Source organism: Thamnophis sirtalis, unplaced genomic scaffold (genome assembly GCF_051295495.1).
Source record: "Thamnophis sirtalis isolate CommonGarterSnake01/CBP01778 unplaced genomic scaffold, rThaSir2_p1.2 scaffold_4, whole genome shotgun sequence".
Classification (NCBI taxonomy): domain Eukaryota; kingdom Metazoa; phylum Chordata; class Lepidosauria; order Squamata; family Natricidae; genus Thamnophis; species Thamnophis sirtalis.
Window position 1 is genome coordinate 124,148,456 of NW_028261384.1, and position 23,133 is coordinate 124,171,588.

The window sequence follows — 23,133 nt, forward strand, 5'->3', positions numbered from 1 at the left end:
TTTGAACTGAAATGGGCTCACCTACACATACTAATCTCGATTCTTCTCCCTTGTGAGGCTCCTCTTGGTGCATTTACACTAGTCAGTAGCATCTGGACTCTCTCTTTATGAGGCACTCAAACTTTATCTTGATCTCCAATTTTTAGTCCAAAGTATGCAAAGTATATTTTTTTCACAAAGTTTGTAATATTCTGCTGTTGCTTCAACACTGTATATTCACCACAGATGAAACAGAAACTGTCTGGCCGATTAATACACTTTCGCGAAACAATAACATAATGGATGAAGAATGACAAGCTAACATGAATTGCAATGAAAAAGTGTAAACAGCCTAGAACCAAGAAATTGATGATGATTCATGCACAAGTGTGGCATGCAGGAGAGAGCAGGTTTTTGTCTGTGCACGAGACGTCACAGTTCTGGCCACGCCCCCTGCACAGACCGGAGATGCTGCTATCTGCCCTGTGTCTCCCTCCCACTGGATTCTTCAGGAAAGATTAACCTCTTCTACCATTAGAAACAAAGACTTAAAACTTGCTTAGATTATGTATATATTGCTGACCATCAGATTTACAGTGCTATATTTTTTTACATAACTCAGACAAAACCTTTAGTGTTATTTCAGCATTTTATATCTTAAATGCACTTATGTGAATTAATTAATAGTAATTTGGACTTTAAATTTTGTTAAAAACCCATAATATAAAAAATACCAAAATTTAAAAAAAATTGATAAATTTGAAGACAATTTTGCATGTTGTGGCAAATCATGACGTCTAGCAGTTTTTTCAATATTTTATTTGTTTTCAGCACACTAAATTAGATGAAAATAATCAAATAGCTTTTTAGTCACAGACTTGTGTAATGAACCATTTTTTGTTGAAATTCCTGGGCAGAAAATGTTTCCACAAATACAGAAGTAATTTGGTTGGCTCAACTTATCCTCTTTTATAGCAGAGGATAACATTCAAGAGCTGCAGTAGTGCAGTGGTTAGAGTTCAGTACTGCAGGCTACTTCTGGCTGCTAGCTGTTCGGCAGTTCGAGTCTCACCAGGCTCAAGGTTGACTCAGCCTTCCATCCTTCTGAGGTGGGTAAAATGAGGACCCAGAGTGTTAGGAGCAATAGGCTGACTCTGTAAACTGCTTAGAGAGGACTGTAAAGCACTATGAAGCAGTGTATAAGTCTTAGTGCTATTGCTATTACTCTTTCAGTTTCCAAAATTTTGAATATAATCCCCGTCCCATAAATTTAAAAAATGATATTAGAAAGAAAATGTGTTGGAAAGAGGGTACCAATAAATTGGTAAAGATAAAGACCCCACACACATGCATGCTAGTTGTTTCCAGCTCTAGGGGCTGTGCTCATCTTTGTTTCCAAGGCAAAGAACCAGCGTTGTCAGAAGAAGGTGTATGGGGGTGCTCAGAGCACTGTTACCTTCCTACCAAAGTGGTCCCTATTTTTCTACTTGCACTTTTTAGGTCCTTTCGAACTGCTAGGTTGACAGGAGCTGGGACAAGTAATGGGAACTCACTCCATTATGCAGTGCTAGGAATTCAAACCCCTGAACTGTTGACCTTCTGATCTATAAGCTATGTGTTTAGCCACTGAGTTATTGTGTCCCCCTAAATACATGACTATAAATCATATTAGCATTTTATTGTAATTAAAGTAACTAGATTCTAAATATTAATAAAACAAAGAGATCATTGTAGATTTTAAAAAGAACCGGCATTGTCATAGTACACTCAGTATCAAGAATGCAGCTCTAAAGGTGATCAATAGCATTAAGTATCTGGGAGGGGCAGACAATTAACAATCTGAATTGGTCTCTCCACATGTCATCCTTAGTGAAGCAAACCAGCACCTGCATTTCCTCTGTCAGACGAGGAGAGCACATCTTTCTTCTTCGGTCCTGGTCACTTTTTCCAGAGGGATGATTGAGATCATTTTAACAAACAATCTCTTCATCACTGTTTGGTTTGGTGGTAGTGCCTCAGTCAGAAAGTCCATATAGAGAGTGGTAAGGACAGCCAGGAAGGCTATAGGAAGGCCGCTTCCTGTTATTCAGGATACTGCTTATAAGTACTATGTGCTTAAAGCATTGTTAAAGACCCCACACACCCATTTTATGGTCTGTTTCTGTTGTTCCCCTCTGGGAGGAGGTTTTGAAGTATTTCTACCAGGACTAGCTGATTCTGTAACAGCTTTGTTCCCTATGCCATCTATCCGGTAAACTCGCAAGATTTCTTTTTCTCACGATGTACATTTATAAATCCAAACTAGACTGTGTTATTTCTCTGTGTCATACAATATATGTGGGTCTATGGGCATATGCTCATTTATTTATTTAGTTATTTATTTCTCATGTTTATGTAGTGTATTTTGGAGGAGATGACCCTTTGAGAGCTGTATGCAATGAAATTTCATTTTAATGTATGCCGATTAGTGTACATTTAAAGTGACAATAAAATTATTCTAAGTTTAAGTCTAAGTCTAAATATAAATGAGATAAAATCTTACACAATAAACAAGATCAGTTCTGGAAAACCCAAGCAATTTATTTCTGAACAAAGAAGTCTTCATCTAGAAAAAGTTCTGCACATTTTTTTCTCCTTGTTATTGTGTATTTGTGAAGTTTCTTACATTAAGAACCCAGAGGGCATAGTAAGAGCAAATTTGCCTTTAAACTTTGCCCAAAGCCTTGACTTCAATCCTGAGGGCACTCAAGGTTGACTCAGGCTTCCGTCCTTCCAAGAATGGAAGGATGGACCCAGATTTTGGGAGCAGTATGAAAATAATGCTTACATAGTAAACTATCCAGACGATGCTATAAAGCACTATGGGGAAGTATACACATCTAAATGTTATTGGTATTAAAAAATGGGAGAAGACAACTATTCCTGAATGAAATTCTTTGGCCGATTATTTTCATGTTCTTTTTATAGCATCATAGAATTCAGCCATCATTCATGTTGCTCTTGAAATCACATCATTCTTTTTCCTAACCAGATGCTCCCTCGTATTCAGCTCTGGCCTCAGTATGATAATGTAGCACTTGGGCAGGAAAATGCAACCTAGTAAACCACCACTTGAAGCCAAGATAGAGAAGACTTCCACAGCCACCATGGATTTCCCCTTGGTGCTCAAGTACGTAGGCACAAAGGACACCCAAACACTGCAGAAGACCAGCATGCTGAAGGTGATGAGCTTGGCTTCATTGAAAGTGTCGGGCAACTTCCGGGCAAAGAAGGCCACTGTGAAGCTGATGAGGGCCAGAAGCCACATGTAGCCCAGCACAAGGTAAAACATGATCTCCGAGCCTTCGTTGCATTGCACTAAGATCTCATCCAGCTGGGAATGCATGTCCAACTCTGGGAAAGGAGGAGAAATGGTCCACCAGACAGCACAGATGCTTGTTTGAATAAGGGAGCAAAAAACAATGACTGAGACGGACAGCCTTTTCCCCACCCACCACCTCATGCGGTTCCCTGGCTTTGTGGCCATGAAGGCCAGAACCACAGTGATGGTTTTGGCTAACACACAAGACACTGCAATGGAGAAGACAACTCCAAAAACTGCTTGCCGGAGCAGACATGTGACTTTCCCTGGACATCCGAGGAAGAGGAAGGAGCAAAGAAAACACAGCACGAGCGAGACAAGCAGGGTGCAGGTGATATCCCAATTGTTGGCTTTGACGATGGGAGTGTTCTGGTGGAAGATGAATGTCCCCATCACCGCAATTGTGATGACAGCAAAAGAAACAGCAAAGCCAGTCAGGACTTCTCCCAGGGCTTCTTTGTAGGATAAGTAGGTGACAATTTTGGGAATACATTGATGGTGTTTCTCATTTGGATATTGCTCTGCGGGACACTTCTCACATTGGTTGGAATCTGAAAACCATAAATAAACTCTCTAAAAAGTCTACACATTAAATGGAATTAAGTTCTTAAAAATTATTCCATCCTAAAGTTGTTTTGGGAGAGAATAAACCTCTCCCAAATTTAAATTTTTTCTTTAAGAAAATCCTTTTAAAGTTTATTTTTATTCAATAAACTACATTTCCTGAACAAGATATTACACAATTAAATAAAGAAATGTTTTTACTTTAAAAAGAAGAAAGAGAACAAGGCTGGTGAGAGATCCAAATCAATCCATGCTTTTCTGTAAAAACCACCGTATTTTTCGGAGTATACAATTTTTAAGAGTTGAACTAAAAAAAAATTTTTTGCACTCTGCAGACATTCCAAACCTCTGCAGACCTTATTTTTTTTTTAAAAAAAGAAAAAGGCATGCTAAGAGTTTGAGAGGCCTGCAAAGTGATCATGGGCCTGGGTTGTTTTATTTATTTATTTATTTATTTATTTTGCAAAAACAAGCGAAAAATGACCTGGTTTTTTTTTTTTTGCCAAAAAGGAGCACGCATAGCTTTTAGGATACTTGTAGAGTGCTCCTGGGGGCTGGGGGGGGGGGAAGAAATGAGCAAAAACCAGCTCACTTTTCACTTATGTTTGCCCTCCCCAGTCCCCAGGAGCATTTTGCAAGCCTCCCAAACCCTCTGTACATCCATTTTTGTGAATGAGGGGTGGGGTTTCTGGAGGCCAAAAACCCTGTATTCAATGTATAAGATGGACCCAGATTTTCACCCACTTTTTGGGGGGGAAATGGTGTGTATTATGCTCTGGAAAATATGGTATATTCAAGAACCCAAACTTGGTTAAAACAAAATGTATTTTTAAAGAAACATAGATCTTTTTTTTCTTACCAATCATGGTGGAAATGCTTCCCTCTGAACACTTGACACAGTCATAGCAGCAAACCTGTTTTCCCTTCTCAATCAATTTCCGGTACCCAGGATGGCAGCTTTCTACACAGGTGGCAGAAGGTGGTGTCTAATGAGAATGGCCAGGGGAAGACATTAAAATGGATTAGAATCAAGCTTTGAATCAATCAGTCAGCAGTCACGGTCTTTAAATAAATCCACCCCCGCCCACCACAGGTTCTTGTAATTTCTAATAATTCAAAATTTGGAATTCCTAGGACCGATTGCTAGACTCAGTCAGAGGAGCAGTTAAAATCTGAAAAGTCTTTGAACTACTATTGAAAATTTGAAGACAGATCCAAATCCGGACATCTCTTCACATTACATAAAGAAACTTGAGATGTCCTAAAAAGGATCATGAAAGAGTATGTTTCTCATGACCTTAATGAGCTGTTTTAAATTTCAATGGTAATAAGAAAATCCAAAATAAATTTGTGATGTATGGAAAAGAGTGTTGAAACTGCTGAGCTGACAGCAAAAATATTCCTGTTTAGCATTTGGTATCCTTTTCCAATTATTTCTGTGTTATGTTGCTACTCAAGTGTTGTTTCCCCTATTTCATTGCACAGGATGGGTCAAGCAAAACAAAGACATCGTAGATACTCAATTATCAAAAAACCACCTGACAATTAAGAGTGTTGCAAGTGTGGTGAGCACAGGAATTGGGTGATGCCAACTTTGGTATATGTCCACAGTCCATCTATAGTATTCTGTGACAAACAATAAAATGGGATAACACAATAGTCCAATCTTGCCTGCATTTCAAAACACATAAGCACTAGTGCCTGCTGAAAAGTTATTTAGTTTTCTGAGAAAAAGAAGAGAAAAAACCACTGAATCTTTAAATGGCTAGAAACTGCCCCAGATTTTTGAATTGGCTATGGGAAGCAAAAGGAGATAGTGGCAAGAAAAATATTTCCTGTGAAGCTCCAGGGAAATGCGATGTTTATGTTACACTGAAGTGGAAAATAGGTGTGATGATTTTGTGTCTCAGCTGATTCAAACATTGACTACAAAGTCAGATAAACTCATCAGTGGGAATGTCTGTCTGTCTATCTTCTATATATCAATCATGCATCCCTCCATCCCTCTATCTCTCCATCCCTCCCTCCCTCCGTCCATGCATCCATCCATCTATCCATCCATCCATCCATCCATCCATCCATCCATCCATCCATCCATCCATCCATCCATCCATCCATCTATCTATCTATCTATCTATCTATCTATCTATCTATCTATCTATCTTCTCTCTATATATATAAAATCTTTCCGTTTTTGTTTGTATTAATGTAAATGTAATTTTTCATATATTATTTTAAAGGAGAAAGGTAAATCGTCCATTCAGTGTTACCTTTCAAAAGATGAATCTTCTACTTCACCAATCTCTCAAGAAGCCCCTGAGCCCAGAGGGTCCATAACCCCAGTGATCAGAGCTCCCTTTCCCTACAATCTGAAAGCGCAATGTAGATTTGAGAACTTCTTCATTTTTCCAGAATGCAAGAGTGTTTTAACATCATTAAGAAGATATCAAATGATCTTGGAGCTACTCTAAGATTACTGGTTTAAAATTCGAGAAATTTGAAAAAATATCCCCATGTTTTATTTGGTTTGTTTAACTCACCTTCTTAAATTTGGGGTTCCATACAATGACAGATGTATTTATGGCAAAGTCTTCCTTTTGAGAACTCTGAGGTTCAATACGTCCAACTTGGACCTTCTGAAAGGATCGATTGGGGAAAGTAATCAAGTTGATGATATCGTATGCTGCTGCCAGGTTTCCATTCTCATTGAAAGCTATTTCTTCCCTAACACTATTGTTGAAATGGAGGTTTTTCAGAAATAAACGAAGCTAAAAGATAAGACAGACAAGTGAGAAATTGATGTCCATAGCAGGCAATACAATATGGGATTTATGAAATGGTGCTCAACCAGTTTTTAATGAACAATCAAACATTTGAGTTGATAGTATTTTTTATGTTCCAACAGCATAATTCTGTTTTGTAGAACTATATTCATATTTTTATGTTTACGTATTACTAATATATATATATATTTGTATATATATATTGCTTATTTGTTCTTCATGATGGATAAAAACAATTGCTAAGAAATATAACAATATTAGAATAAAAGAGTTGGAAGGGACCTTTGATTTTTTCTACTCTTCTTGTCCAACTCCCTGCTCAAGCGGGAAACCTTGTACCATTTCAGAAAAATAGTTATCCAATCTCTTCTTTAAAACCTCCAGTGTTAGCACACCCACAACTTCTGGAAGCAAGTCACTCCACTGATTAATTGTTCTAACTATCAAGAAATTTCTGCTTAGTTCTAGGTTGGTTTTCTCCTTCATTTCTTCCATCCATTGCTTCTTGTTCTGCCTTCAAGTGCTTTGGAGGATATCTTGACTCCGTCTTCTTTGTGGCAAGCCCGTTATATATAATGGATATCACAAGAAAACCTATTTATTCTATTCCAGAAAACATGATTAAGAATTTCAATTATGACCTTGATATATTAAATCAACTTTTCTTCAGGCATGTGACAGAAAATCCCTACACTAAACATATCTTAGAGAAAGACAAGTATTGTCATTCTGTCGTACCCTTGCCTTTCATTTCATCAATTATTATTATTATTTTGCAAAATTCTTCCTTCTGCCAACTTTGGTGAATTTTTCTTCTGCTATTCAACTTCAAAATGTTGCAAAATTGTACTCTATTATTGGATTTGAGAGTTTTTGGAATTGAAGATTGGAAAGGAAGCAGAACACCTCTTGGAAAAGATTACTTTTATATATCTAAAAATATCTATAAATAAAAATCTAAATTTCCACAAGGAATAAGTGTTTTCAGATATTACCATGAAGCCTCTATACAACTAAAATTATAAATTTGAAAGACAAAAAGAACAAGTATAAAAAGTGGGAAATGGGGCACCCAATTAAGGCAGAATATCAACAAATAACGCAAGGCTGCAAAGATGAAATCAGGAAAACTAAGGCTCAAAATCTTGTGACAAAAAACCCCTTCTTTCAACATGTAAAAAACAAGAAAAAAGTCAAGGAAACAATTGGTCCACCAGTGGGAGAAAATGGCAAGAAGATGATGAGCATCAGAGAGAAAGAAGAACTGCTTAATTCATTTTTTTGTATCTGGCTTTACACAAAAGGAAAAAACAATCCAACCTATCAAAAACAGAACCATGAAAAACATATCAGGAATAGAAATTAAAATAGACAAGAAAATGGTAAGAGAGCACCTGTCCACCCTAGATGAATTCAAATCATCAGAACCAGATGGATTAAATCCCAAGATTCTGAAGGAACTGGCAGACATGATCTCACTGAACTATATCTTTCAAAGATCCTGGAGTAGTGGGGAACTACCAGAGAACTGGAAAATACCTGATGTAGTCCCCATCTTCAAAAAAGGGGTAAAACATAAACCCAGCAAACTACAGACCTATCAACCTGACCTCAATACCTGGGAAGATTCTGGAAAAGATAATCAAGGAATGAATCTGCAAACACACTTTTTATATAGATATTGAATTTTTATGTTTTAAATTGTTAAAAAAAATAAAAAAATATACAAAAAAATAAATCAAACAGCCCAAAGCATGCATTTCAGTCGAGAGAGATATCCTGAAGATGGGCTCTAGCATGAGTCTGGAAGCTCAGATGAGTAAATCTCTGGTCCCATTGACCAATCCAGATTCAATCTCTCATCATTATCCTGGAACATGTATATTCGTCTTCATTCATAAAAGTATACTTAGTGAAATGTGTAAAAATTAAAATAACTATATTATTATGGCTACTTTCCCATTGAAAGGCAACGTAACTCACCTGCCAAGGTTGGACTTTCAGAAAATTCCACTTCTCTTCATTGCCTCTTGTCTTCTGCTTGGCTCTGGATGAATATATAGCATGGAGACCATGTGCTACAGCATACAGAGCATTGTAAATACTGTAGCTCTGGCCAGACATCTCCATTTCAAAGACAGTTCCAGGGAGACTCCCCAAATCCTCTTTCCCAGTACATTTTCTTTTGCCTGGTGCAAGTATACTGCTTATTGGAAATGAACAGATAAATGCGGCACCCCAGAACATAGGTAGCAAAGGGACTTTAGAGTGATATGGATTTAGGTTCTCCAGGTACTCTTGAAAGCCTGGAACCCTATTTGTGTGTAGGGCAAAAGACAAGCTGCCATTGAAGGAGAATGTGGTGAATGTCTTTGACTCAAAGACAGATGTGACATCCCAGAGAGCACTTATGATCCAAACCCTCTCTATTGGGCACCTGCTACCAATTTCATAGGCTTCAAGAATTATTCGTAAACCTTCTATAGATTCCATGTCCCCATAAACAAGTATTACATTGGTTTTACTATACCACAGGAGACGTCCTATGTTATTTAGATTACCCTTCCGTATGACACTGGGGTTATAAGTGGTCACTCTTGGAACAAACTGAATTAAAGAAATGCAAATGTCACTCTGGATGAATTTTGGTCTCAGAATTCTGAGAAATCTCTCTCCAGTGGCATCTTCTGGAATGAGAAGATCAATCCAATTCCATCCAAAATATTTCAGGAGCTGAATAATCCCAGCATACTGGAGGTTTTCATTTGGAGTCATCCAAAAGAAAGAAGGGAACTGCTGTTTATCACTCAATGCCAGGTCAAAAGTGCCAAAACTGAGCTGCAGAGTGGGAATAATAATGATGTGCTTTTAGACTAGTTACTGTTTTTGCAGATATGTCAACAAGAAGGAAGGAAGTACATTTCTTTTGGACCTTATTTTAATAAAAAAAAAATCCTGATGGGAGACTTAAATATTAAATCTGGGGATCAACAAGTCTTTCCTTATAGCTTTTGCTTCATTTGTTTTCCATTCATCACTTTTTAGACCAAGTCATCTCAGTTTTTGATTGTGCTAAGCAGAAATAGACAGCAGATAGGAATGGGTAAAAAATGTGGAGGCTTATTCATTAAGGATTAATTACCCATCTTGATACTCAAATAACTTTTTTTCTGTATATTATAACGGTTTTATGTCTATTACTTTACTGATCAATATATTTAAAATTGTTATGGCATAAAGAACAAGAGGAGAAAGTCAAATAACAAGAGGCATGCCCAGAAGATGGAGATACAATATCAGACATATTGCTACCATATCAGTTAATAATGGCTAAGTGACACTGAGAAAGAGAAGGAGGAGGAGGGGAGGAGGGGGGAGGGGAAGGGGAAGGGGAAAGAGAAGGAGAAGAAGAAGGAGAAGAATGAAAGATAGCAAGGACAGGTAAACAATTTTTTTCATACCAAATGAAATGTTTGTGCTTATTAAGAATTACTCCTGTTGCAATAGTAATAGATGCATTGCATTTCTCTGACAAAATAAACAAATAAAAACTTGATCTGCTTTTGAGAGATTACCCCCAATTTTCGTCCTCCGATAGTTTTTTTTAACTACCACCTTTTCCTCTTCCTGCTTGAGCATCTATGTGAATCCAGATCCTTACCTGTGGAATTTTGTAGGCATTTAAGATGTTGGCTATCTGGATGGTGTTCTGGGAAGGAAGATCACCAATGACAGCCATAATGTTTTGGTCCTTTCCCTTTCTGTAATTGAAGGGGCAGTAGCTTCCAAGAAAGAGGAAAGCCAAAAGGTTCTCAGAGGCTTTCATTGCCTGAAAACCATTATCATGTATCTTGGAGACCAAGGTGATGTTGGGTAACAAGTCCTCATTCATGTTGATCTCCTGAATGGCAAAACTGAAGGCTAGGACATGCTGTAAGTTTTTAGGCAATGGCCTGCAAGAAGAATTTCAATTAGTTCTACAATATTAATGTTTTTCTTCACCCCTAAAATGATATATTTGTCTGCTTGAATGAGTACAGGAAGTCCTCAGCTTACAACAGACCATACAAAGTTACAATGGCACTGAAAAAAGTGATTTATGACTATTTCTCACACTTAGAACCATTACAGCATCCCCTTGGTCACCTGATTTATATTTGGATGCACAGCAACTGATTCATATTTATGGCAGTTGCAGTCTTCTGGGATCACATGATCACATTTTGGGAACTTCTGACAAGCAAAGTTAATGGGGAAACCAGATTCACCTCACAAAAATTACTAATTTGAGAACTGTAGTGATTCACTTAACAAATGTGGCAGGAAAAGTAATGGGGACAAAAGCTTTGATTCTTAAATTTCAGAAGTTTAGATATTCCAGAAGTAAGGGAGGCATGGAATGAGGAACTGAATTGGAGGGTCCGAATCTCACTTGAGGATCTGACAGCATTTGTATATAACATTTTGAGAAGTTTAAAACATAGGTTTAATGCAATTGCAAGGATTGTTTCATGTATGTAGGGCAACAATGCAACTGGAGGGCAGAAGCTGATGGATTGTGCCATCTATTAATGACAATCCAAATACTTAAGATATACTTGCCAAACTGGTAGGGACAGCTTGCTCATCTCCATTTCTAAGCCAAAGAATCCGAAGTCGTCTCCGTGGTCATGTGGCCAGCATGACTAAACATCGAAGGTGCACAAAATGCTGTTACCTTCCTACCAAAGGTAGTTCCTATTTTTATACTTGGACTTTTACATGCTTTCAAACTGGTAGGCTGGCAGAAGCTGGGACAAATAATGGGAGCTCACTCCGCTACACAGCATTAGGGATTTGAACCGCCGAACTGCTGAACTTTCTGATTGATAAGCTCAGTCACTGAGCCTCTGTGTCCCTTATATCTTAAATACAATCCCCTTAAAAAAAACCAACCCTTGAAGGGCACATCATTTTCTTTCAAAGGAGTACTTGCCTTCCTCTCAAAGATCCTTCTGGAAATTCCATAAAGTGCAGTAAAGGCAATTCAGAATATAGAGTAGACACAAATTCTCCAATGACTACATCACTGAAGTGAGCAGGGAAACTAAGCTGAAAACGTAGTTTCTTACTGCAAATGGGGTTCAAGGTCTTGTTGAAAGAAGCTTGGAGGAGAAAAAAAGAGAATAGAAACCCATGGCAAAGTATGTGAGTCTCTTTGAATGCCAAAGTAATTTGGCTCCATTCATAAGAATGCAGCCACATCTTTTTCACCACACTTTGCCTGGGACAATGAAATTGACTCTCTATTGGTTTTATGCATATCTGAAGTTGTAGATTACAATAATTATCATCTGAGTCATTCATAATGCCACCTACTGAGCCTCGTGGAGTTGTTGCTAATGGTAAACTTAAACTGCATTTTCTCCCTAGGTTTTGTGCGTGCCCAAAAAACAAGTTTATTTACTTTAGGTAGGTAGGCAATTCCCTTTCCCAAAGCTATTCAAATATTTTTCCAGTTGGAGAAATTATGTGACCCATCTCTTGACAGCTCCTCATCAGGAAAGAAAGAACTGATCTTGGGATCATAACAGATTTTGAGTCTTGCTTTCTCAATCCAAGGAAAGCAATGCTGATTAAAAGAACAAGAGATTGATTAGTAGCCAGATAAATTCTCCCTTCTCATCTCACAATCTCCTAATTCAGTTAAATGCATATCTCTTCTGCCCCTCCTCTTTGCTGACATGTTTTAAGACATGGTACATGTTGTACCAGTGCCCCCTCCATAACTATAATCACATGCCTTCATGATTAAGATCCAGTCACACTCACTTCTCTTATGATTAAACATTTGAGAGTTTGGTAATGGACTACCGTATTTTTTGGAGTATAAGTCACACCGGAATATAAAACACACCAAGGTTTTGAAGAGGCAAATAAAAAATAGTTTTTCCACTCTGCAAACCTTCCAAAAACGGCCCACATTTTGCAAAAATGGGCCCCTTTTTTTGAAAATAAGGGCATGAATAGCCCTTAAGGAGGCTTGTAGAATGCTCGGGGGGGGGGGCACATTAACAAGCAAAAATAGGCCCATTTTTCATGAAAATGGGCCCGTGTTTTTTGTCAAAAAAAGGGGCATGGATAGCCTTTAGGACGCTTATAGAGTGCTCCTGGGGCTGGTGGCTGGACAAAATTGAGCAAAAAACTTCCAGTTTTTCACTCATTTCTGCCTTCCCCAGTCTCTAGGAGCTCTTTGAAAGCCTTCTACAGGCTCTGCATGGCCATTTTTGTGAAGGGGTGGAGTTTCGAGAGGGAAAAATGCTGTATTCAGTGTATAAGACACACCCAGATTTTCAGCCTCCTTTTTAAGGGAAAATGATGCGTCTTATATTCTGAAAAATATGGTATATGGTTTCATGCCTTCCCCCTACTTTTGACTCATTACAACTTGAGAATTTGAAGAGGATTTATGTATGTGACACTGTAGGTGCACAGATACATCTTACATGCAAACTGTTTAGGGCACGTCTTCTGAAAGGTGGAGATATGTTAGCTCATTTAACATTTATGAAAGGGGTTTTCCAAGAGCTACATGAAAAAGAACTATTTTTTTCTGAGATACAGCAAGTTTATATCACACTCTCCTCACTGGATGAGAGTTATGATGATTTGTATCTTCTCTTGAATAACCTGAAATGAACTAGCATTGACTGACATTACTGCATGACTGTTGGAAGAGTTAAGAAGAAGGATGGAGAGGGAACAACTGAGAGAGAAACCATCACAACATGAGGAGTCACCTTCTACTGCCTATACTGTTCAAAAAATGTTTTTCTTGTGGAGCCAAGGGACATATCTCTAGATTCTGTAAAAAGGCAAAACAACAGAATGCCGGAAGAGCTAGAAAAATGCTAATGTCAACTTAGCTATGTCTACTTTGGCTATGTCTAGCAATGCACCAGTAAACCATGATTTGTGAATTGTTGATAGTGGAGCATCACAGTGCATTGCTAGAGATAGAAAAAGGTTTGTAAAAATGACCACGAGCAAGGAACGTGTATTTTTGGCAAATGGATGGAAGGTGAGGGCGTCTGGTGAAGGTAATGCATGTTGTTCATTCCTAAATGAGCCGTTACCAATGTCATATGTACCTAACCTGAAACTCAATTTACTATCAGTTAGGGCTCTGGTTAACATTGGGTATGTGGTAACCTTTAGGGGAGATATCTGTATCATTGAAAAGGAGGATATCAGGGTTACTGCTACTTTAAAAAACAATTTGTATGTTATACCAGATGGCCAGATGGCTAACACAGCTTATCATAATGTTAAACCCCATGACGAATGCATACATTTACTATATAGAAGCATGGGGCACATTAATTTCAAGATGCTGCAACAAACTGTAAAGTTAGCAGAAAGAGTAAAACTAAAACTAAGCGGAAAATATATAAACTGCAATGTTTGCAAACAGGAGAAAAGCAAAGTTACTCCAACAAACAGTGGTCATGGCAGGGGAAGGATACTGAAAAGCCTCGATTTCTTCCCAATCAGCTGGGATTTGAGAGGCTGCGAATAGATGGGAGTGGAGCCAGTCAGTAGTATTTACCGGTACTCCAAACTACTCAAAATTTCCATTATTGGTTCTCCAGAACTGGCCAGGTCCTGCTGAATACCACCTCTGCCCTTTATGTAACTAGATACTTGATTTCCTTCTTGATAGCCCCCAGTTTATGCCAGTTGGAAGAAACGTTTCCATATCCATCTCCTTGAGTGCAGATTCCCCGCAGGTCTGTGTCTTAAGTTCATTACTGTTCACCTTGATGACCCACAAATGGTGTCCCATATCTAATACAAATCATATTGTGAAGTATGCGGATGACATGGCAGTGGTGTGTCTTATCTGGGATGACAATGAAGATGCTTGTAGGGAAGAGGTGAAGGCTCTGGTGGTTTGGTGCAATAAAAGTAATCTGGTCCTAAATGTTAATAAAACAAAGGAGATCATTGCAGATTATAGAAAGAACCAGCATTTCATACTCCACTCAGAATCAAGGATGCAGACAAGAAAGGCTTTTTTAGGAAGGAAACACCCATTATGAAATTGTTTTCCCTGGAAGACCTTAACACAGATAACACCTTCCATCTGACCTCTGGAAATTGTTTCTGCTATTTTTATTGTCTTTTACTCTTCTACTTCTTGGAATGTTTTTAGTTTGCAATTGTAATACCTATAATTATTATTATAACACTAAATTTTGTATTCCTAGCTAAGGCACCACAAGCCAGACTTGCAAGGTAATGAGATTCATGTGCGCGAAGAACATGGTGGTGATGGCAGCAGCTTTTTCATCAACCTCTGGTACTTCTTGGTGGCCTGCGGCCAGCTGTTGCCTCTTTGAGAGCCGCTTTGCGGCTGTGGACCAGCTGTCACAGAAGGTAAGGAGCCCAAACAAGGAGGCAGTGATGGAGGAGGAAGCAGGGCTAGGGCCAGGGCCACTAAAGGAGAGGAAACAAGGGTGACTGTCGAAGGGAAGGTGGGGGTAGATAGGTAGAAATTCTCAAAAGAATCCTACCTTTTCCTATGAGCATGGCTTGGTAGGGTGTATGTGTCATGTGACTGAGTGGGCATGGGCGTGGGTAATGTCAAGTTGGCCACACCCACTCAGTTATATGCCCCCCCACCCAGCCATGCCCACAGAACTGGCAGTAAAACCTTTTGAAACCCACCACTGCATGTTTTACTTGTTTAGACTATTATTGTACACATTCTAGTCCACTTTCCAGGCAGTTGGTGAGGAAATATGAAGATACAAGCACTATCCATCTTCATCCTCTGTTTTCTCAACAAACTCCTCTTTGGGAAGGGTGGTTGGATACCTCTCACCTCCTCTAAACAATGGTCTTTTGCTAAATAATGACAAGATAAATACTAAGTATATCTTCAAATTTACTGAAACATATCATGCGTAACAATAGAGTACTGTATGTATAGATTACATCCCATTTATTCACTGAGGGATTCATTGAATGATAATGTTGCATCTACTAGTATTGCTTGCAAAATGAAACACTTTTTGCCTATTCACCTTATCTGTTATTACAAATTTTCCCTTTTTATTTCCCTTATATCTTCTCTCTTCCCCCACATTTGTATGCCAGCCATTTCCCTCGTTTGTTTGCAAAATCAAAGTTTTATTTTGTTTTGTGTAATTCATATTTATAAATAATTGCTGTGATGGAAGCCTCATTTGTTGAAAAAAATGATTTCTTCTCTAGAACCTTCTTTAATTGTTCTTCTTTTCTTTTTCTCTCATCTAAGGCAGCTTGAGATTTACCTAGATTCTTTTTAAGTTCATTGATATGTTTTATAAGATATCCCCATATGAAAAAATATCTTCCTTAAATCCATTTACTATCTGTCCATTTGTGTCATTTAGCTTAACAGTTCAAGGTTGGAATTTTGTTTAGCATTTAGAAAATCTTTGCTAAGAATTTTAACTTCTGTTTCCATCTTTCATATCTTTTCAGATGTCACATTGCTTCTTGTCTCTTCTAACAGCTCACTGAAATCTTTTGTTAATTTTTTTTTGAACTTTTCATGGCTTTTGCTTCTTTTCACTTCTTAGAAACTGATACTGTTTGCGTAAACACTTTTATTTTATGCATAAAATAAATGTCTTTGCTAAGGATTAAGAAAACTTTATTGTATAAGTTGAAGGGGATGTTATCAACAGGAATGATTTGTCTAAATTAATAAAATTTTCTAAATATTGAGAAATGAAAAAAGCTTGTACATTTCAGATACAAATCAATGTGAAACATGCCCTTTGGTTGTTCAGTTGCAAAGTCAAGTCTCGTACTCCCATGTCTTTAAAAACTTTCCAGAGTATTTTGTGGTCCATCTGTAAGAATAGGGATGAAATTCTAGTTATTTCAGTAAAGTGGTTGAGGTTATTTGAGGAATCTGATAGACTCCATTTTGAATAAAGGAATATTTATTCTGCTTAGACTGGAAAAAAAACTGTTCATGTGTTGCTGATAGCCTGGGTCACTTCGACCTAGCCAGGAATAGGAAAGCCACAAAAGCTAGGCTGCTGCCACTTTGGGCCATGTGTGAAAGCTGCCGCTGCCACCATCGCCAACCAGTGCCTTTCATCCATGCAGCGTAAGCCAGCTTGCGGCTTTCACGATGGAAGGCCTCGAAGGCCTTCCCTTGTGAAAGCCGCAAGCTGGCATAAGCTAGCCTACTGCCGCCCCCTTGCACTTAGTTGCTTACCTGAGGGAAGCAGCAAGCTACTGGAAGGCGAAGCGAAGCAAAGGGAGGATCGACTAGCAAGCGCAATGCGACAGCTGCTTGGAAACGAGAAAGACTCTGATACCACGCTTTTAAACGGGTTGCCTCCATCCAATCAGTGAGCAGTGGGCTGGGCTAGTTTAGTGTGGACAGGTGGGGGAGCGAGCGAGCTGTGACGGGATGACAAGGGTGAGCGAGCAACCAGGCCGGACATGCATTCTGGAAGTTACTTCCGGGTCCACTGGTCAGACCTTCTATCCCCGGATTGGTAAATTTCACCACCATTTCTCCGGAGTCAGTGCGAACGGGCAGAAACCCAACACTGCTACAATGGCACCCTGTATATTCTCACTCCATACAAAGTGGTGCCAGGATTTCAAAATTGTATTGAATCAACAAATCCCCTTAAGTCTAGACTGTTAGTGTGTATGAGAGTTCATGACTGGCAGAGACATGGTATTAAGGTCAGTCAATGAATAGACATGGAAACTGGGTCAGCCAATGAGGGCTGTTTGGAAACTGAAGCGTTATTTGCAGTGTGAGCCATAAAGAGACAGCAAGGAGCCCTCAGTTGTTCTGTACTAAAGCTCTGAGTCTGTGCTGAGCTCTAAACTAGTCTGCTGCTCTGAACTGAAACTGAAACTGTTCTCTCCTCTGCTTGTGTTTGCTTGTATATACTACCACATTGGAAAACCTGCTTTTGATATTGTATATTGACTTCATATGTTATATTATATATAAAGAGACATTAATGAATCCTGCTGAATCAGTTACCTGTTTGTGCTTTCTGGATGTGAGTCCTGCTGCAAACTCTGACATATACTTTATTTTCTCCCTGAATTATGGACATCAACACGATTCTACTCAAGGATGACAGACTGCACGTGCAGAAAAGAAAAATTAATAAAATAAATAAAAATAAATAAAAATGAAATATAGATATCTGCGAGGAAAGGAGAATTATTTATTTCCAATCAAAGAGGTTGCCTATAGGGACAGTTGCAGAGAAAATGGATACAAAAAGGAATTTGTCCTGGATGCACAAGTGTGTTTGTGCTATATCTAGGGTGACACTTGACCCACATTTGTTAAATCTAGTGTTATGGATTGGGTCTCTTCCTTTAATCTGTGAGCATTATAATTATGTTTTCATGTTAATTGAGTTTTGTGTGTTTGCTTATGTGTCAAATTTATAATTTGAAATAAGTGTTTAATTAATTATGTTATGTTTTCTGTGAATTTAAAGGATCTTTGAGACTGTTAACCAAGAACCTGTTTTGGAAAGCTGGGTTAGTTAACATGTGAATCCCTGTAAAATATTTCTAACAGTTATAATATTTATGAATTCTTCCCACAATGGAGATGTTTGCATCAAGACTGAGCGAGAACTATGTATTCTAACTGGCTGAGATGGGTTGCTGCCGGTTTGGCCCGCAACTGGCGAACTGGTATTAGTGGTGGCAGGAGGCTCTGCCCACCCACCCAGAAACTTCTACGCATGCACAGAAGCATTGTGCACACATGCGTATGTGTGAGCACACCCGAACCTGTAGTTAAAATATTGGCAACCCACCACCTGAATGAGTACCGTATTTTCACCCATATCACCCGCCCACACAAATAACCCACCCACGCGAATAACCCGCAGGTTTTCCAGATCATGTAAAATATTTTCCATATACCCCGCCCACATATATAACCTGCGACGAGTACCGTAAGGGAGAAGGGAAACTGCTGAGCTGAAAGCCTCTGCTAGCTGCAGAAGGGTTGGGGGGGGGGAAGGGGGAAGGAATGGGAGGAACGGGAGACGAAAGCCTGTGCCATTTGCGTAAGGGTTGGAGGAACGGGAGGAATGGGAGACGAAAGCCTGTGCCATTTGCGGAAGAGTTGGGGGGGGAAGGAACGTGAGCCCAAAGCCTCTGCCAGCTGTGGAAGAGTTGGGGGAATGGGAAGGAAAGTGAGCCGAAAGCCTCTGCGAGCTGCGGAAGGGTTGGGGGGGGAAGGGGGAAGGAATGGGAGGAACGGGAGACGAAAGCCTGTGCCATTTGCGGAAGGGTTGGAGGAACGGGAGACGAAAGCCTGTGCCATTTGCGGAAGGGTTGGAGGAATGGGAGGAACGGGAGACGAAAGCCTGTGCCATTTGCGGAAGGGTTGGAGGAACGGGAGACGAAAGCCTGTGCCATTTGCGGAAGGGTTGGAGGAACGGGAGGAACGGGAGACGAACACCTGTGCCATTTGCGGAAGGGTTGGGGGGGGAAGGAACGTGAGCCCAAAGCCTCTGCCAGCTGCGGAAGAGTTGGGGGAATGGGAAGGAAAGTGAGCCGAAAGCCTCTGCGAGCTGCGGAAGGGTTGGGGGGGGAAGGGGGAAGGAATGGGAGGAACGGGAGACGAAAGCCTGTGCCATTTGCGGAAGGGTTGGAGGAACGGGAGACGAAAGCCTGTGCCATTTGCGGAAGGGTTGGAGGAATGGGAGACGAAAGCCTGTGCCATTTGCGGAAGGGTTGGAGGAATGGGAGGAACGGGAGACGAAAGCCTGTGCCATTTGCGGAAGGGTTGGAGGAACGGGAGACGAAAGCCTGTGCCATTTGCGGAAGGGTTGGAGGAACGGGAGACGAAAGCCTGTGCCATTTGCGGAAGGGTTGGAGGAACGGGAGGAACGGGAGACGAACACCTGTGCCATTTGCGGAAGGGTTGGGGGGGGGGAAGGAACGTGAGCCCAAAGCCTCTGCCAGCTGCGGAAGGGTTGGGGGAACGGGAAGGAAAGTGAGCCGAAAGCCTCTGCGTTCTTCTGGAGGGGAGTGGAAGGAAATATTTTTTCCCCAAAGAAGCAAAAATCCATATCCCCAGATATTTGTAAGAGGATTTGAGCGGATTTTCTTGTAAAAGGTTATTTTATTGTTTTGTTATTTAGGAAGGGTGGATGGATGGACGGATAGATGGACAGTATATCAACGCAAGCGGCTCTGGTTCAAGAAGGGCTCTGGTTCATCTCAATGGGCGGAAAGTAAGAGGGAGGGACCCTTCCTCCCTCCCTTCCATCTACTTTATTGAACTCCGTGGGAGGAAAAGCTCTCCTAGCCCCGCTCTGAAGTGAAGGAGTATAAACTATGCCATAAGGAAGTATCTTTAATGTCATCGTCACCCAGCTGACTGTACCCCAGTCCTCCTTCTGGGGGTCGCGGGCTTGTGCCTCGTTTCACACGCTTCGCTTTTGGCTGGCCACGTTGGAAACATGGAGGGGTCAATGGGCTGTGGGGTCTCCCGTTCCTCCCGTTCCTCCAACCCTTCCGCAAATGGCACAGGCTTTCATCTCCCGTTCCTCCAACCCTTCTGCAAATGGCACAGGCTTTCGTCTCCCGTTCCTCCAACCCTTCCGCAAATGGCACAGGCTTTCGTCTCCCGTTCCTCCCGTTCCTCCAACCCTTCTGCAAATGGCACAGGCTTTCGTCTCAGCAGTTTCCCTTCTCCCTTACTCGTGGCGGGTCAATTTACTGTAGTCAATCTGTGTAAAATGTTATACCCCGCCCACTTTTATACCCCGCAGGGGCGTGCTGTGTTTGTAAAAAACGCGTATAACCCGCGGGTTATATGGGTGAAAATACGGTAAATATGTCTCTCTCTGTTGTCCTTGTTAACTGGGCTTTCTTCTTCAATTTGGATCTTGGTCATTCCTATGTGATACCAGCTGAAGTCTGGAAATGACTCTGAATTCGGGGACCCACGGGTTGCAAAATTTGCAATCTTAGCACTGGATGGAGTTACATGGCCCCAGATTGATCCAACCTGGAGGTCCTTCAAATAACTCAAGCTAAATGAGCAGATGGCAGCTATGGCTAGGAGATCCTTTGTGTAACTTATTTCTGCATTGGTAGGCCCTGATCATAGCTACTCATGCCCAAGTCACCTCCATATTGGATTACTGCAATGCAGTCTACATGGGGCTGCCCTTGAATGTGGAAGCTTCACCTGGTACAGAATGCAACAGCACTTTCACAGCTAAAACAGCCCATGCTATACTTCTGCTCTGTGAGCTGCATTGATTACCAGTTCAATTCAAGGTGCTGGTTTTGATCTATAAAGCCCTTCATGAGACGGGACCAGGCTATTTTATGGACTGCGTCTCCCTGATTACATCAGGTCACCTCATCAGATCTGCCAGAGAATACATCCTGTAGGGACTGTCATATAAAGACATGCACTCAGTGGTTTCCATGGAATTGAACTTCTCTGTTTATGTTTCCCTGCTTATGAAACATTCATTGTCCTTAAAATTAGATGAGCCATCCTGTTTTATTCCTGAAGGCCCTCAAGAACTGATTTTATTATCAAACCTGGGGCTCCCAGGGAATGGGAGACGTGTTTAGATGGCTCTATTGCTGAGATGGGTGTTTTTACTCCCTCTGTGCCTAGAATTTGTAGCTCTGTTTTTATATTTACCATTCATATGATTTTTATGTATTTGTATATCTGTTGTTTCTATTTGTGGTTTTAAATTTTTGTTGCCTTCCGTATGCGGTGGGTTGTTTAAAAAATTTAATAAACAAATAAATGAACAAAATAAGGGATAAGATGGCAAAGAAAATGATCCTAAAATTGCATAAATATTGCAAGCTGAAGCAATAACTAGGCAAAAAGTGTTTCCACAAGTACAGAAGTAATTTGGTTGGCTCAACTTTTCATCTTGTATAGCAGAGGATAACATTCAAGAGCTGCAGTAGTGCAGTGGTTAGAGTCCAGTACTGTAGGCTACTTCTCTTGATCACTGGCTGCTAGCTGTTTGGCAGTTCGGGTCTCACCAGGCTCAAAGTTGACTCAGCCTTCCATCCTTCCGAGGTGGGTAAAATGAGGACCCAGAGTGTTGGGGGCAATAGGCTGACTCTGTAAACTGCTTAGAGAGGACTGTAAAGCACCGTGAAGCAGTATATAAGTCTGAATGCTATTGCTATTACTCTTGCAGATCCCCATCCCATAAATTTAAAATATGATATTAAAAAGAAAATGTATTGGAAAGAGGGTACCAATAAATAGGTAAAGATAAAGACACCCCCCCCCCCATTCCAGCTCTAGGGGCTGTGCTCATCTCTGCTTTTAAGGCAAAGAACCAGCGTTGTCTGAAGACTCCGTGGTCATGTGGCATGACTCATGAAGGCGTATGGAGGTGCTCAGAGCACTGTTACCTTCCCACCAAAGTGGTCCCTATTTTTCTACTTGCACTTTTTATGTGCTTTCGAACTGCTAGGTTGACAGGAGCTGGGACAAGTATTGGGAACTCACTCCATTATGCAGTGCTAGGGATTCAAACCACCGAACTGTCGACCTTCTGATCTATAAGCTATGTATTTTAGCCACTGAGTTATTGCGTCCCCCTAAATGCATAACTATAAATCATATTAGTATTTTATTGTAATTAAAGTAACTAGATTCTAAATATTAATAAAACAAAGAGATCATTGTAGATTTTAAAAAGAGCCGGCATTGTCATAGTACACTCAGTATCAAGAATGCAGCTCTAAAGGTGATCAATAGCATTAAGTATCTGGAGGTGCAGACAATTAACAATCTGAATTGGTCTCTCCATATGTCATCCTGAGTGAAGCAAACCAACACCTGCATTTCTGTGTCAGATGAGCACATCTTTCTCCTTCTGTCCTCATCACTTTTTCCAGAGGGACGATTGAGATCATTTTAACAAACAATCTCTTCATCACTGTTTGCTTTGGTGGTAGTGCCTCAGTCAGAAAGTCTATATAGAGAGTGGTAAGGACAGCCAGGAAGGCTATAGGAAGGCTGCTTCCTGTTATTCAGGATACTGCTTATAAGTGCTATGTGCTTAAAGCATTGTTAGAGACCCCACACACCCACTTTATGGACTGTTTCTGTTGCTTCCCTCTGGGAGGAGGTTTTGAAGTATTTCTACCAGGACTACCTGATTCTGTAACAGCTTTGTTCCCTATGCCATCTGTGCGGTAAACTCGCAAGATTTGTTTTTCTCACCCTGTACATTTATAAATCCAAACTAGACTGTATTATTTCTCTGTGTCATACAATATATTTGGGTATATGGGCATATGCTAATTTATTTATTTACTTATTTATTTATCATCTTTATATAGTGTATTTTGGAGGAGATGACCCTTTGACAGCTGTATGGAATGAAATTTTATTTTAAT

At 40.2% G+C, this 23,133-nt stretch overlaps 1 protein-coding gene across 1 annotated transcript; it reads right to left on the bottom strand.

The window, feature by feature from the left end:
• Positions 1–2,886: 2,886 nt before the first annotated feature.
• Positions 2,887–14,512, bottom strand: LOC148046369 (vomeronasal type-2 receptor 26-like). The gene is made up of 7 exons (XM_087714701.1): positions 14,371–14,512; positions 11,663–11,831; positions 10,349–10,640; positions 8,671–9,525; positions 6,445–6,672; positions 4,764–4,890; positions 2,887–3,891 (listed from the first exon to the last, which is right to left on the bottom strand). Exons 1-7 carry the CDS (start codon positions 14,510–14,512, stop codon positions 2,969–2,971), a joined length of 2,736 nt encoding a protein of 911 aa, XP_087570827.1. The 3' UTR covers positions 2,887–2,968.
• Positions 14,513–23,133: the final 8,621 nt, after the last annotated feature.

Coding starts and splice junctions, on each gene's coding strand:
- LOC148046369 (XM_087714701.1), bottom strand. CDS start 14,512: ATGGGACACCATTTGTGGGTCATCAAGGTGAACAGTAATGAACTTAAG. Junction 10,641..11,662: donor GAAGGATCTTTGAGAGGAAG/GCAAGTACTCCT, acceptor TTCTTCTTGCAG/GCCATTGCCTAAAAACTTAC. Junction 9,526..10,348: donor ATGCCTACAAAATTCCACAG/GTAAGGATCTGG, acceptor CCCACTCTGCAG/CTCAGTTTTGGCACTTTTGA.